The sequence below is a fragment of the Notechis scutatus genome, chromosome 2 (assembly GCF_049901735.1).
Source record: "Notechis scutatus isolate UNSWTSFEM ecotype Mainland chromosome 2, rNotScu1.2, whole genome shotgun sequence".
NCBI lineage: Eukaryota > Metazoa > Chordata > Lepidosauria > Squamata > Elapidae > Notechis > Notechis scutatus.
The window spans coordinates 9655431-9672055 of record NC_142010.1 but is presented as its reverse complement, the minus strand read 5'-3'; the positions used below and the strand labels follow the sequence as shown (position 1 = coordinate 9672055).

The window sequence follows — 16625 nt, the reverse complement described above, 5'->3', positions numbered from 1 at the left end:
GATAATTATGCTGAGAAGCAACTTCTCCTCTTGGGATCCTTTTGTCAATGTTCCATGTGTAGCTGGAGAAAAACATGCTAGTGAGAAATCACAAATGCACCTCTGAGGATATTGTTCTATAGTGCTTGTGATCTTTCCTGTCAGGACATGTCCAGAAAGCTGGAGGTAGATAATTCAACATCTGTGTCAGGCCTGCCTCCGTTCAAGAAAGAAAATCCCCCAACTCCATTGAAGAGGTACTTTTACTGAGTTTAACAGATAATCAGAGTTGGAAGGGACCTTGTAGGTCATCTAGTCCAACCCCCTGCCCAAGCGGGAGACCCTACACCATTGCTGACAAAGGGCAGTCCAATCATTGTTTTGAGTCCAAGTCTCAAGTGATGATGCTTCCACAACTTCTGAGGGCAACTTCTGTTCCATTGGTTAATTGCTCTCACTGTAACAAAATTTCTCCTTATTTCCAGGTTAAATCTCTCCTTGTTCAGTTTCCATCCATTATTCCTTGTCTGGCCTTCCGGTGCTTTGGAAAATAGCTTGACCCCCTTCCTCTCTGTGGCAGCCCCTCAAGTATTGGAAGACTGCTATCCTGTCTCCCCTGGTCCTTCTCTTCACTAGACTAGCCAGGCCCAGTTCCTGTAACCATTCTTCATATGTTTTAGTCTCCAGTCCCCTAATCATCCTGATTGCTCTTCTATGCACTTTTTCTAGAGTCTCAACATCTTTTTTATAATGTGGTGACCAAAACTGGGTGCAGTACTCTAGATGTGGTCTTACTAAGGCTTTATAGAGTGATATTAGTACCTCAACTGATCTCGATTGTATCCCTCTGTTAATGCAACTTAGGATTGCATTAGCTTTTTTGGCTGCTGCTGCACACTGCTGGCTCATTTAGCTGGTTGTCCACTAAGACTCCAAGATCCTTCTCACAGTTATTGCTATTGGGCCTGGTTTCACCCAGAGTTTGAAATGATAGCAGCAAAAGAAAAGCAAGATCTGATCCAAAAGATGTGAAAATAATATATTGAAAGTTTCCCCAAAGCCCTTCTCCCAGGAACCCAGGCTGAATGTCCAATCCACATTCCGCATAGTGTCATGTGGAACACATCTTCAGGTATTTTCGTCTACCTGGAGTTCTAGGACAGTTGGCCTTGACTGGGTGTAAACAACTCCATTCAGCAGTGCAATAATACATGACAGCAAACCTCCCTTTTAGTTCACATGGACATTCATCACACCAGCTCACTTCCCAAACCCAAACATCATGCCCCCCCTCCCGTTACTATGGCAGCCCATGCTGGAGATCCAGCTGACAATCTATGTGTCAGGGCTCCAACAATCCACCTCTATTCAAACCATGAGTCTCTAGCCGCATCTCTCAGAAAATCATTTAAAAAAAATGATTTATTAGGAGTGAACATGTCGGCGTTACCTGGGCGCAGCCAACTCTGAAACACATCATTCATCTCTCACCCTTGACCCTGGGTCTTCCCCCAACCCCTGGATGTATATTCTCCAATGGGACACATCCATAGCCAAGAGTCATCAATCATGCTCTCCAGTAATAATCTTGTGTGCCAGAAGCTTCGGCCGCCTAGCAATTATCTATGAAAATATTTAAGGTATGCATTACTCCCACACACATATTCCCTTCCTGCTGACAACTCTAAAAGACCAGAGAAATATTTTTGAGTTGACACTATGTCCTTCAACATGGCCTCTTGTCTCCAGAGACTGCTGGGGAAGGTCACCCAGATCTATGGCGTTTGCGGCCACTCTAGATTGGTGGCACTTGGCTCTCTATTACCCCTCTCATCTTTCCTATTACCTATTTCCTTATCTTCTTATGGCTATAACTTTGTTGCTTGTATCTTGTGATTTATGTTGATTGCATTTATCCTAGTAGGATTTATGTTGATTGCTTTATTTTGTATCCTATGACTATCACTGAGTGTTGTACCTTATGATTTATGATGATTGTATCTTATGATTATGAATGGTTATAAATGGTCCAGGTCATATACGTTTTACAGTCCAAAGAATATCCAATTACAAAGTCTTCTTACCGGTTGCCTTTGTCATTTCCAGTAAACAAAAATATCAATGTATCACTTGTTTCTTGTATGTACACTGAGAGCTTATGCACCAGAGACAAAATCCTTGTATGTCCAATCACACTTGAACAGTAAAGAATTCTGTTCTAGAGCTGCCTGTCAGCCTCAAGATATCTACCACATCTTATATCTTCTGCATCCTAACTATTGCATCTTCTCTGCTGCTATGCTATACTATTTCTTTCGGCTGTCATTAGCAACGAGGGGAGGGGGGAACTTGGAGGGGAAGAAAGCTGGAGGTGTTTTGCATTCCTTTGCTGTGGGTAGCAAGGGGAGGGGGTATATGAATTCTTGTCTTTAACTTTCCATTTCTTGGCTAGCTCCTATCCCTTTCGCAGCTGCGAAGTTTTATCAAAATATGTCAAGGTCAACGGACAGAGGCCTCATCACCACCTGAAGATGGCCACATGATCATATTTAGAACTTTTAATTGGAAGAGTCATTTGGACTTTGGGGGGTGGGAACAATTCTATTCCTTTGTATATGTGATCTGCGCGCCAATTTTTCAGATTTGGAATTAAATCTGTAGCTTCCATTTTGATTTCCAGTAAAAGGATAACTTTGCTCTAACCCATGGAGTCTGAGTATTTCTTTCTTGGATTTTGAAGGGAGCACAGCCTGACACTGCCTCTCATCTAATGCCATCAGTACCACTGAACTTGGCCTAATGTTACGAGTAGAGCCTGTTTGTTTGTTTAAGACTGTTGCCTTAAGGTCCATTAAAACTCAGAACTCTATAAGATTTCATAGTCAAAGCTTCACTTTCTTCTTACTTTTATTTGCTGTAGTGGAGAGTTTATGGAGTGTTTGCTTCCTCTTGTGAGGTGCCCAAGCTTTTTTGTTAATTCTTTTGCAATATTGTACGTCCAATAACAATATAATTGGATGAAAAGTTATGTCAGGTTTGGGTATCCCTAGCCAAAATACAGAAGACTGACATACTATGCCTCTCCATCCAATTATACCATTAACAGGGACCTCTACATACAACAACACAAAATAAAGTTCCACAAATACAGTACAAACCAACATCTCTGAGGGAGATGGGTGGTTAAGAGATGTTACGATATGTACAGAATAACCCTTGAGTAACAAGGATATGCACATAGAAACGTTTAGGAGAATAGTTATGAATAATTATTCAGCCACACACAGATACACTAAATTGGGTTAAAGTTTACTTTAAGAAATAGAACTATAAACGGTCCAGGTCATATACGTTTTACAGTCCAAAGAATATCCAATTACAAAGTCTTCTTACCGGTTGCCTTTGTCATTTCCAATAAACAAAAATATCAATGTATAAGCACAGCATAAATACAACAGAGAACCTTTGAGAGCAACAGAATGTCAGAGAAACAGAATGTCAGAGAGACAGAATGTTAGAGAGAGAGAATGTCAGAGAGACAGAATGTCAGAGAGAGCAAGCTATGATCTCTAGCTCCCTCTTATGGTAATTTGCAATATAATCAACCAATCAGAATATAGTATAAATCAATACTATTGGTTGGTTTATATATTGCCAACCCAACTAATTGGTGGACAGATTCCTAACAAGAGATATGAAATATAAATAAATAAACCTCCCCAATTGAACATGCTCTACATGGGCTACCATTGAAAATTATCCAGAAGCTTCAGCTGGAGCAAAATGAGGTTGCATGAGCCATGCTAGGTGCCCAAAGAGGGGCACAAATAACACCTTTGCTCTGTGAAGTAGACTGGGTGTGGGTGCCAGTTTGTTTCCTGGTCCAATTCATCATGTTGTCTATCACCTATAAAGGCCCACCTGTCATAGGGTTAGGATACCTATTGAACCAGCTTTGCCCCATCAGAGCAACCTTCCTACTTATTCAGACAGAAAATGTATGCCATTGGCCCCATCACTCAAAGAATTTGAACCACAACTTTCAATTGTCTTCTGCCCCTGTATTGTGGAACGTCTTGTCCTCAGTGGCAAGGAAGTTCCTCAATCTCTTGGCCTCCTATGAAGGGATTAATTATAAAAGGATTCCTTGTGTACAGGAAGCAGAGGTGTGCAAACCAGTGTCTGCATTTCCTGCATCGGATGTGGAGAGCATATCTTTCTCCTTCTGTCCTAGCCACTTCTTACAGAGGCACAATTGGGAGCATTTTAACAAACTACATCACTGTTTGGTTTGGTGGCAGGAGTACCTCAGATAGAAAGTTCCTAAAGAGAGTGGTAAGGACAGCCAAGATTACAGGAAGCTTGCTTCCTGTCATTCAGGATACTGCTTATAAGTGCTATGTGCTTAGAGTTCAAAGTGTCAACTCATAAAATATTTCTATGGTCATTTTAGAGTTGCCAACAGAAAGGGAGCGGGGGAAAGGGGCTTGAAAGAGCAGAGTGGCAGCTTGGAAATCGAAAGTGCACTCCATACATAGTTTTTCAGAGATAGTAACTAGGTGACTGAAGTTTCTGCTGTGCAAAAATCTAACTGGAGAACATGATTGATGACTCTTGGCTATGGATGTGTCTCACTGGAGAATATGAATTATAATTCACCCAGGGGGTGGGGGAAAACCAGTGTCAAGACTGACAATGAATTATGTGTCTCAGAGCTGGCTACACCGAGGCAGTGGCAGACATGTTAATAAATCCTTTGAAGTTTTGGAAGTTTGGCTCGAGACTCATGATTTAATTGGGGTAACTGCCAGAATCCTGACACAAAGGATTGTTAGAGACCCCACACACCCACTTCACGGTCTGTTTCTATTGCTCCCCTCTGGGAGGAGGTTTCAAAGTATTTCTAGCAGGACTGCCTGACTCTGTAACACCTTTGTTCCTGATGCCATCCATCAGATAAACTCACAAGATCGTTTTTCTCACCAAGTACATGACTACATGCAAATTAGACTGTGTTGTTCCTCTGTGTCATATAATATATATGGGTATTGCATAATTTTGTGTTTATTTTGTCATGTTTATGTAGTATATATTGGAGGTGGTGACGCTTTGAGAGCTGTATGCAGCAAAATTTCATTTGAATGTATGTTGATTAGTGTTATTTGGAAGTGGGAAGGGAGATGGCATCACTCTCACAACACTAAACCTGTTAGATGTGCCCCAGATGTTATCCCTGATAGCAAAACAAAGATTGTGGATCCCACTTCTGAATCAAATCCAGGACACCGAAAACTAATAACCACGGCTCTCTTCGGTTATTATTTATTTAGTGTGCACAGGAGGGATTTCTCTCCCAAAAATAGTTGGAGGAAATCTTACAGACAAAATGATGCATTATACATTTCAGGAAAAGGAAGACAAATTTATGATTATACATATGCCCATTTAATTAATTAAGCATGAATAGTCATAATTAGCAAGTATCTGGTTATTTTCCTGCCCATCTATAGTTACTATCTTCAAGAAAGAGATATAACCTAAATTTATTTATTTATTTTTATTTTATTTTTTTGTCAAATGATTATAAGATAACAGATATAAGTATAAACATAGTTATGAATACATGAAATGGATACATATAAGAAAAATTAAAAGAAACAATAGGACAGGGACGGTAGGCATATTGGTGCGCTTCTGCATGCTCCCTACAGACCTCTTAGGAAAGGGGTGAGGTCAATAGTAGACAGTCTAAGGTTAAAGTTTTTGGGGTTTGGGGAAGAAACCACAGAGTCAGGTAGAGTATTCCAGACATTGACCACTCTGTTGCTGAAGTCGTATTTCCTGCAATCAAGTTTGGTGAGGTTTACCTTGAGTTTGTCTCTATTGTGTGCTCTCGTATTGTTATGGTTGAAGTGGAAGTATTCATTGACAGGTAGGACATTGCAATATATAATTTTATGTACTATACTTAGATCAGACTGAAGGCGGCGTAGTAAAAGGAAAGATGTAAGTTGGGTTGCTGTTTTGAAAAAATATGAGAAAAGAGGGTTGCCCCATGCATTCCTATCATATTTCTAGCTTTTTAACTTAGCCTTCCAAGAATTTGTTTTATTCACAATCTTATCTTCCAGCTGACTTATTTATTTGAAACAAAACCATTGGCATCCTCATGTAAGGAGAACAGCTTGGATCATTTCCTAAGTTTGACCTGTTGGAACATATTGAGATTCAAAAAATTTCTGTGTCACATTTCTACCTTACTTCTGGTTGTAGGGTGCACCTTTGTATTCAGGTCTGGCCTCAGAATGATAATGTAGCACTTGGGGAAGAAGATGCAGCCCAGCAGCCCAGCATTGGAGGCCAAGATGGAGAAGACCTGCACAGCCACCATGTATTTCCCTTTGGTACTCAGGTAGGTGGGCACAAAAGTCACCCAGACACTGCAGAAGACCAGCATGCTGAAGGTGATCAGCTTGGCTTCATTGAAGGTCCCGGGCAAATTCCTGGCCAGGAAAGCCACTGTGAAGCAGATGGCAGCCAGGAAGCCCATGTAGCTGAGGGTGATGTAGAACATGACAACATAGCCTTCGTTGCATTGCAGGATGATCTCTCCATGTTGGGAGTAAAGGTCAGAGTCAGGGAATGGGGGAGAAATTCCCAGCCACATGGAGCAGATGATAATTTCAACAGCAGAACAAGAAAGGATGATGGAGTTGGCCAAGCTCTTACCCAACCATCTCTTCACTGGGTTTCCTGGCTTTGTGGCTAGGAAAGCCAGCACCACTGTGATCGTTTTGGCCAAGAGAGAAGAAATGGCAACTGAGAAGACAATGCTGAACACTGTTTGTCGGAGAAGACAGGTGGCTTTCCTTGGCTGACCAATGAAGAGAAAAGAAGACAAGAAGCAAAGCAGGAGGGAAACCAGGAAGATGTAAGAGAGATCTCGGTTGTTGGCTTTCACAACAGGAGTTTCTCGATATTTAAGAAATATGGCCAAAATAAAACCTGTTGTTAGGAACAAGAGTAGGGCAAAGGAGACTAGGATGATACCCAGATGTTCTTTATAAGACAGGAAAGTTATAACTTTTGGGATACATTGAACTCGGTCTTCATTTGGATATTTATCAGTTGGACACTTGGTGCATTTTTCTGTATCTGAAAAAAACAAAAAGCAATATTTTTAAAAAATTATGTACTTTTACCTTTGAAAGAAAACCATATTTTTGGACATCAGATGATACCAGGAGCATTTTCCATAATACATTTCTTAACATTTCCATAGGATTTCATTGACGTCCCATGTTATCTGCAGAATCTTCATATAAACCCCTTAAAGGTAAATAATGAATCAGTTAATCTTTCTAGGTACACTTTCTGGGTTCTGCCAGATGGCATTTCTTAATATATTGGACTCAGAGGGTGCCTATCTTGTGGAATCTACCAAAGAAAACTAGTCCTGCATGGAATATATACTGGGAGCAGTTGTGATACTGGTGTATTGAGGTGCACCAATTAATGTCCATGCCATCTCATCATGGAGCAGGATTACGTTCTTAGTGATCCTCAAGGGGAGGCACATGTAGACAGTGTTGCAATAATTCTTCCAGAAGGTAGATCTAAAACAATTCCTGAAGTTTCAAATAACTCAGATGTTCCTAGAAAGGCAAATATGGAAGGAAACATCCAAACTAAAAAACATAAGAGATTTTTCTCCTCTCTGACAGAAGTAAAGTTTGGCTGGTCTGCCACACTTTCCTATCTTGATCCAGCTCCTACTTTGAGGTTTGTTTGTTTGTTGTTTGCTATTCTTTTTCTTAGATAAGAAATTGTGCTATTTGAAAATAAACAAGAAAACAATTGAGCTTCAATGCTCAATTGACTTTTTATCATTGACTTTTATTAAAGTGCTCTGGCTACATCAAGTTTCACAAATCAATCCTTTTATGTGATGTCACTCACCTTCCTGAGTGGAGATGGTCCCCTTCGGACAAGGAATGCAGTCGTAGCAGCAAACTGGCTCTCCTTCTTGAGCCCGTTTGACAAACCCAAGATGACATTTTTCCACACATTTGGACTGAGGCAGAGACTAAGCAGAAAAACAAGGAATGCCAAGCAAACAAACAAAAAGAGTCAGGACTAACCATCCATGGAAAGATAGGCAATCTACTGAAATCTGTGGACCTTCTTAAAAGGAGCAGAAGTCCTACTGCTCTTTTGCAGTTGGGTTAAAGAGAGACATGGATAACTCTGGGCAGGTTTAGGCTGCTTGAAGCCATCATAGACCATGGACCTGCCCTTTCAGGGCGACACTAGAACACTGGGCCATATCTATCAAAATAAAATTCAATGTAGAGAAAAGTAAAGTCCCACACTTAGGTAAGAAAAACCAAAGGTACCCATATAGACTGGGTGAAACCAGGCTCAATAGTAGTAACTGTGAGAGGGATCTTGGAGTCTTAGTGGACAACCAGCTAAATAAGAGCCAGCAGTGTGGAGCAGCAGCAGCCAAAAAAGCTAATGCAATCCTAAGTTGCATTAACAGAGGTATACAATCGAGATCAAATGAGGTACTAATACCACTCTATAAAGCCTTAGTAAGACCACATCCAGTTTTGGTCACCACATTATAAAAAAAGATGTTGAGACTCTAGAAAAAGTGCAGAGAAAAGCAACCAGGATGATTAGGGGACTGGAGACTAAAACATATGAAGAACGGTTACAGGAATTGGGCCTGGCTGACTAGTGAAGAGAAGGACCAAGGGAGACATGATAGTGGTCTTCCAATATTTGAGAGGCTGCCACGGAGAGGAAGGGGTCAAGCTATTGTCTAAAGCACCTGTAGACAAGGAATAATGGATGGAAACTGAACAAGGAGAGATTTAACCTGGAAATAAGGAGAAACTTTCTGACAGGGAGAACAACCAACCCATGCAACAGCTTTGCCTTCAGAAGGTGTGGGAGCATCATCACTTGAGACTTTCAAGAAGAGATTGGAGTGCCATTTGTCAGAAATGGTGTATGGTCTCCCGCTTGGGTGGGGGTTGGACTAGATGACCTATAAGGTCCCTTCCAACTCTGATTATCTTACTTTCCCTAATCAGGACAAGATGAAGCTTATTTCTCACTAGGACCAACAGATCTCTAACCAGTCATGATTATATTTGATCTGAATTAACCCAAGCCTTAACTCAAGCATTAGTTAGGTACCAGTTAGGCATACTATAGCCAGCACTGGTAGTTTCTCAACAGTTTGATGGAGATATTAAATTATAGAAGAACAACAAAAGAACAACAACAAAGATCTAAAGAACAGTCACAGAATATCCAATGATGGAGAAGACTGAATCAGTTTAAAAGAGTGTTCCTGTAGAAGATGACCAGGCTTAGCCCAAGAGAGGCGTCAAGGATGTCATTAGTCTCAAGTCCCTTCATGTTCACAAAAGATCTAAGTTCAGCCAACTTTGACTTCAACAGTCAATTTGTTTGACCATTATTAGTTCAGATTATTGTAGACTGTTAGCATGCAATAAATCTCTATTCATTTGAACTGCCTTGACTTCCAGTTTTTTTTGAGTTTGACGTTTCTATATTATAGCACCTGAAGGAGACTTTGTGAATAGTAGTGAACACTCAACCCCACCCCAGCACTGTAAGAAAACTATATATTTTCTATTCTGCATGCTCAACTCTTAGTGAAGGTCATCCACCTGGGTGGCCTACTAGCCTTAGCCTTCCTGAAAGAGTCCTAATCTTTAGAAAAGGAGAAAACACAGCAATATTTAACCTACCTTATTGAGCAAATTTAACTGTGACAGAGCATCTTGGTTAATAATAAGTCTTTGTCTTTCGAAACTCCCCAGATGCTCCAGGAAGCAATCCTTCTCAGGAAAAATCAGGAAGCCCACAATTGCCAGATCTGCTGCTACATCTCCATTTTGGTCCAAGTACAGTTTCTGCCATGAAATATTGCAAAACTCGTTCTTTTCCAGGAATGGATGAAACTACAATGGAAACATGCAGGAATTTTACAAGTAGAAACCTCGATTTCTTGCCCCACATGGTCTGTTTACATATGAATCTTTCTTTCAGAGTCTGTCTTGCAAATATGTTTAATTCTGTGAAAAAGTATTACCACTGCCTTCATAAGGAAATACAACAGTTTCAGCAAAATTTGCCAGTCAGATATTGCCAATTTATATCTTGAAAAGCTATAATTGACATATTTGGTCAATTATAGAGAACATTGCTTCTTCCTCTCTTATCTAATCATCCCTAGGCAGCATCACTTGGCTTGGTCCCAAAAGCCATTCTCATATATCATTAAAAGGTAAAGGTTTCCCTTGCACATACACACTAGTTGTTTCTGGCTCTAGGGGGTGGTGCTCATCTCCGTTACAAAGCCGAAGAGCCAGCGCTGTCCGAAAATGTCTCCGTGGTCATGTGGACGGCATGACTAAATGCTGAAGGTGCATGGAACGCTGTTAGCTGCCCACCAAAGTGGTCCCTATTTTTCTACTTACATTTTTTACATGCTTTTGAACTGCTAGGTTGGCAGAAGCTGGGACAAGTAACGGGAGCTCACTCCATTATGTGGTGCTAGGGATTCGAACAGCCAAACTGCTGACCTTTCTGGTCAACAAGCTCAGCATCTTAGTCACTGAGCCACAAATCATTACACTTCCTAAATAGATTATGGGAATGCTGGTGATATAACTTGATTTCAGCAAAGTATTGACAAACCATTTTGTATAATGAAGATTAGGAAGCTAATTAAGTAAGGATTGGGAGGTATGATAACTAAGGGGATAAAACTGACTAAAAAAGTGCACTCAAATAATGTATAATCTTTTAAAATGTTTCTCATAAAAGTATGCAATTATGAATGCCAATGTGTGCTTGGGCATCCATTTTTCGATATTCTTTTTAATACAGTGGATTTTTCTTTGAAAAATTATCCTCCAAGCAATTACATTGGCCAGATCTGTGGGACTTTGGTAGCATAGCTAGATTGAGATGGTTCCCATCCTTCTCCTTTAAGTTCCTTCTCAAAAGGAACTAAAAATAATGGATCCATGTCAGAACCCCATACCTGCCATGGCTGCAGCCTTATAGACCCCAGTCTCTCTTTGGCCTCTTCCCTTCTCTTCCTGGATCTGGATAAATATGCAGCATTCAAGGCATGGACCAGAGTCTTAACAAAACTATAATAATGTTCTGAATTTGTGATCTGGGTGCTGTTCTTTTTCTCTTGGCTCTCCAGTGGCACTTTCTGGGTGCATCTCTTCCGTCCTTTGACAGAAGAGATGTGCTTTGAAAAAAAACAGTGAAAAGACTGATCTTCAAACTCGGCATCTGGATAGAAATAGGGTTCAAAGGCATCATCATTTGGTCTTTCTTTTTTCAAGTAAACGAAGTTCCAAAGGCTATGGATGTATTTGAGAAGTCTGTGCTTTTCTTTAATATGAATTCCCAAACTTGTGGTGATCCAGATTTTGCCTTCTATGGGTCCTGGCAAACGCATAAGCGTAAAATGGAAAGGAAGAATTCGGTCCAAAAGGAAATCATATTCTATGAAATGAACAAAGATGTTGACTTGTTTCCACTTAGAGAGGGCATCCTTGAGGATTGTTGTATGTCCAGTCATTGGGAAGCATTGTGATATAACAACGCAAATTCCATTCCTGACAAGCAAAGGAGTAAAAGTCCTCATGAAATTCTCTCCATTCTCTGTGTCTGAAGCAAAGAGGCCAATCAAGGTCCATCCAAAATGGAGGATCACTTGCACAATTCCTGGATACTGGATCCCTTCTTTTGGGAACATCTGGTGAAAAAAGGGGAATTGGCTTTTATCACTCAGAGCCACTGAAGCAATTTTATCACTGATCTGAAAAATAATGAAGAATGCTGTGTTATATTTGGGATTAGATCAAGTCCAAAGTATTAACTTTTAATAAATCCCACTTTGTTTTTTTAATGAATGCATTTGGATAGTTTTTTGATTAGCCATTCTTTAGATATTAAACGCAGAATATTAACAAGTTTGTATATAAAAATGGACTACAAGAAATAAATTAATCAAAGAAGAACAATAAATGTATGTCTGTATCAGTACCGCAGCAAGGTCCCTTCCAATTCTGATTACCTATAAACTAATCTGTAAATTTGTTCCCATAAAGGGTCATATTATATGTACTTTTTGAGGTTTGCTATGTTTTTCTTTGCTTCGATATCCCAGGTAATTTGTGCAGCAAACTTTTTGCCTGCTTCTACAGTTATAAAAGAAACAAGGAGACCACAGCTCCTAATATAATTTGTCAGTGGTACAATCCAAGAGATTGTTAATTGAAAATGTTCTCTGTTCTAATGGACACAATTTGGCGAGTCTATCGGTTTCTACATCTTTAATTTACACCAATAATTATTTGCCCTGATTATAGACAAAGAACAAATTGCGTAAAATCCCAATTCAGTTCTCAAGGCAGCAGCTGGGCCTAAAACAGAACACTCAGTACCCCACTGCATATTTCCCTCCATGTAGGGTTAGTTTCACAGAGGACGACATGCTGAGCGCAGTTGGTCAGCAAAACCTCGGTCTAAAGCCTGCTTATTTTTCAGCAAGAAATTCTTCCTTCATCTAACCACTCTCAACTATACTCAAGATGACCTTAGCATTTATTTTAGCCACTATTATCTATTAGACAAATGGACAAACAATTGCTTTTTTATTCCCTTTTTTTAAATGTAAAGAATTCTATTGCCACCCAACTGGATATAGTGGGTATTATTTATATGTGAAAAACAATCTGCCAATAAGAAGGCCATACAAGTTGGATTATTTTATTTATTTTAATAGTTCAGCTCTCCAGGATTCTGTTGTTTTCTAGCCATTTATGAAGAATTTGATTATGAATACATTTGATTAAAATACTTGACATGTTGACTAATTATGCTTGCATTTTAATTTTTTTTAAAAAAAACTTTATTAATCTTTTATAACTTTAAAAAGACAAACAACAAAAATATAAATCTTGTAACCTCAACAGTTTGTGACATTCATCTTATACTAATATTTTGTGCATTATTTACAAATATATAAAATTTGTGCGGATATAAATCTTTAACTTATCTACTGCTTATCCTTATTTTTTTTACAATCCATTTATCTATCCAACCATCTATCTCTGCTTGCTTGCATTTTTTAATAAAGTGGTTAATTAATTCTACTGGTCACTATGAGTCTACAATATGCATATGTGTCATCAATGGGAGTGAAGATAAACCACTGTGACTCTTTCAATGAACCTGGGATTTGTTCAACCTACAAAATGTGAGTTTTCCTTCATTGCAGCATCTTCTATTGTACACAATACCCTTTGATTAAACACAGAGCAATCTTCACCTTCATAAGTATGCAGCAGAAGCCCAGAAAGCAATTAAGATGGTGTAGTGAGAGGAAATCCTGCTTTGATCCTTGCTCCAACCCTAATGTGTACGACAATCCCCAGCTAGGACTACAATGACCATAGTTAATTCCATAGATTCCCACTACCATCCACTCAGTTACTTTACCAGATAGTGAAACACACACACAAACCTGTGGGACTTTGTAGGTGCCTACTAATGTTGACATCTGGATGGAGATGTCCCTGGAAGCTCCATCCAGAAGAGCCAAAATGTTGTCCTGCCTTCCACAGCTGTAGTTGGGAGTGTTGGCTTCTCCAATAGAGAGCATGTCCAGCAAGGCATCTGAAGTGCCAAGTGTGTCCAAATAGTTGTCATGGATGTTGTAGCCAAGTGTGAGGTTGTTCAGGAGATGGTGATTTTTGTTGACCACTTGAATATTAAAAATAAAGCGTTGGATTTCTATCTTAGTTAAAGGTAAACTAGTGTAAAAAAAGGCTCATGTTAATATCAGCATCAACAGAATAACAAAATACTTTTTTTTTCCTATTTAATCATCTTTTTCTCCATAGGCCTACTGAGTTTTAAGGTAATACTAACCCAAAATCAGAGGCAAATGATAGTCACCCATCACTATTTAATATTTCTGAGACTTGGGAAGATCAGGTGGAAATAATCCTTCACCAGAGTTTAAAACCACGAATGCACAACTATATGTGCAGCACTCGTTTTCATCTGCCAAGCAGCTAGGTTGCAAAATAATTCAAATATTAGAGTAGAACTATCACAAAAGGAAGAGGATCGTTCATAAGCCATTCTATGAACAGCCTATTCCTATAAGGATCACTCATTGAATATCAACGAGCAGTTATAAAAATATGGAAATGAATCGGATAGAGGAAATTAGAACCATTTCAATCACTACTTTAAACAAGTCATGAACTCAGGATTGTATGATGAGAGGAAAACAATGTGGAAATCTCCCAGGATATTTTTTTTCTGCCCCATCTTTGGATTTGAGTCTCTTCCACAAAATAAGACAAAAAAGGGACACCATGGAAAGCAAAACAATTCAAGAAATTAGTCAGATCCTGCAACATAGGAGTTAAGTGCAATAGGAAGAAAAGAAGGGGAGGGATAGAACTGCAAATGAAGCAAATGCATTTCCCTCACACTGAACGACTTACAAGCGAGTCTGATTAGGAGCCATGTTGAAATGCAGCATTGTTCTTGATAACATTGAGGCACTGGTGACTATATTAATGAGATAGTGTCCTGGTTTGTAATAGCTCCATGGTTTTTCTCCAGCCCAGTGCCTGAAATTCAGTGGACACTTCATTGTAAGCTTCCCAGAGACTGGCCAGGAGGCTTGCAGCATCAGAAGCAGAAGCAGGAGGTCCATAATTCATAGAAACGAATCAAACCCCTTCTCATTTTTAAACAAGAAGTGTTAGAAACATTCTCTCGCAAGATAGAAGTGCCAGATTCAGTTGGGGACAAACAAAGTTTCACCTGGAAAGGAGAGAAAGGTGACATTCAAGAGCACAGCTGTACCTAAACATGTGCCAGAAAGAGCATGACTTGAGGCATTTATTCTTTTCTGATGCAAGATCCCTTCCATGTTGCTTCAGTCTGATGTTTACATCTAAGACAATCACTGGAGAAGTAGCACGAAAGGTCTCAAAGACTTGGGTGATGTCAGTTACACTGAGGAGTGATCTCTCTGGGGAACTTTATTTTTTATTTTATTTATCTATTTCTTTGATTTGTCAATCGCTTACAAGATAACAGGTATAAGTATAAACATAGTTATGAATACATGAAATGGGTACATATAAGAAAAATAAAAAGAAACAATAGGACAGGGACGGTAGGCATGTTGGTGGGCTTATGCACGCCCCTTACAGACCTCTTAGGAAAGGGGTGAGGTCAATAGTAGACAGTCGTAAGGTCAAAGTTTTTGGGGTTTGGGGAAGAAACCCAAAAGTCAGGTAGAGTATTCCAGACATTGACCACTCTGTTGCTGAAATCATATTTCCTGCAATCAAGTTTGGTGTGGTTTATCTTGAGTTTGTATCTATTGTTTGCTCTTGTGTTGTTATGGTTGAAGCTGAAGTATTCATTGACAGGTAGGACATTGCAATATATAATTTTATGTACTATTCTTAGATTGGACTGAAGGCGGCATAGTTCTAGATTTTCTAGTTCTAGAATTTCAAGTCTGGTAGCATAAGGTATTCTGCAACCTGAACTTCTTCGGGACTCCATGGGCAGAGACAAAGCTGGAGAATAGTGAAAAATCATCAATACACCCCTGTTGACACTGTTCTGTAGTGGCTGTGTTCAGGGGTGGGCTTCAAAAAACTTTAGCAAAGGGTTCTTTCCCCTGTTGCTGGGTGGGCGTGGCCACTGTGGGAATGGCCTAGTCAGCCTCCTACACCATGGCAGGGGGCAGTGGTGGGATTCAAAAATTTTTACTACCGGTTCTGTGGGCGTGACTTGGTGGACGTGGTGTGACTTGGTGGACGTGGCTTGGTGGGCGTGGCAGGGGAAGGATACTGCAAAATCCCCATTCCCTCTGCACCTCACTAACCTGCTTTCCAGCTCCATTCTCCTGTGCGGGGCAACAAAAGAAGACCCAGCCTAGCGGCTGGGACTCGGGAGGCAGAGAATAGATGGGGGCAGGGTCAGTCAGAGGTAGTATTGCCCGTTCTCTGAACTACTCAAAATTTCTGCTACCGGTTCTCCAGAACTGGTCAGAACCTGCTGAATACCACCTTTGGTGGGGGGGCGTCTTTGCCCTCCATGGGCTCTGAAGATTTTCCTCGAGCTTCTGGGAGGGCAGAAACGGCCTCTGCGGGTTCCAGAGGCTCTCTGGAAGCTGGAAATGGGCCCATTTCCGGCCTTCCTGAACTTCGGGGAGGCCCGGTTTTTGCCCTCCCCAAGCCTCTGTGTGCACCCTGCGCTTACCTGCATCCAAAATGGGCCACGTGAGGATTCCTGGGAAGGGTGGGTGGGGTGGGGCCAGCCAGGAGTGGGATTTGCAGGTTCCGGTTCTCCAAACTGCACAGAATCTTAGCTAGGGGCTCTCCTGAACCCCCAGCAGCCCAGCCCTGGCTGTGTTCCTTCATGTCCAGACATGTCTAGAAATTAATGCTGGATGAACATAGTTCAACTCCCAGGTAACTCACTTGTGCAGTTCTTCGATGTGGAATCTTGTCTGCAGAGACTGAAGGGGAAGATCA

At 40.4% G+C, this 16625-nt stretch overlaps 1 protein-coding gene across 1 annotated transcript; it reads right to left on the bottom strand.

Annotated features, from left to right (window-relative positions):
* Window positions 1–5615: 5615 nt before the first annotated feature.
* Window positions 5616–14945, bottom strand: LOC113428657 (vomeronasal type-2 receptor 26-like). Its single transcript, XM_026691202.2, has 6 exons — window positions 14568–14945; window positions 13574–13862; window positions 11069–11863; window positions 9768–9980; window positions 7939–8065; window positions 5616–7134 (listed from the first exon to the last, which is right to left on the bottom strand). Exons 1-6 carry the CDS (start codon window positions 14780–14782, stop codon window positions 6224–6226), a joined length of 2550 nt encoding a protein of 849 aa, XP_026546987.2. The 5' UTR covers window positions 14783–14945; the 3' UTR covers window positions 5616–6223.
* Window positions 14946–16625: the final 1680 nt, after the last annotated feature.

Excerpts from the sequence above, each read along its gene's own strand:
- LOC113428657 (XM_026691202.2), bottom strand. The coding sequence starts at position 14,782 with ATGGACCTCCTGCTTCTGCTTCTGATGCTGCAAGCCTCCTGGCCAGTC. Across the intron at positions 13,863-14,567 it reads GCTCCTAATCAGACTCGCTT|TTTACCTTTAACTAAGATAG; the intron begins GTAAGTCGTTCA and ends TTTTTACACTAG. Across the intron at positions 11,864-13,573 it reads GCACCTACAAAGTCCCACAG|ATCAGTGATAAAATTGCTTC; the intron begins GTTTGTGTGTGT and ends ATTATTTTTCAG.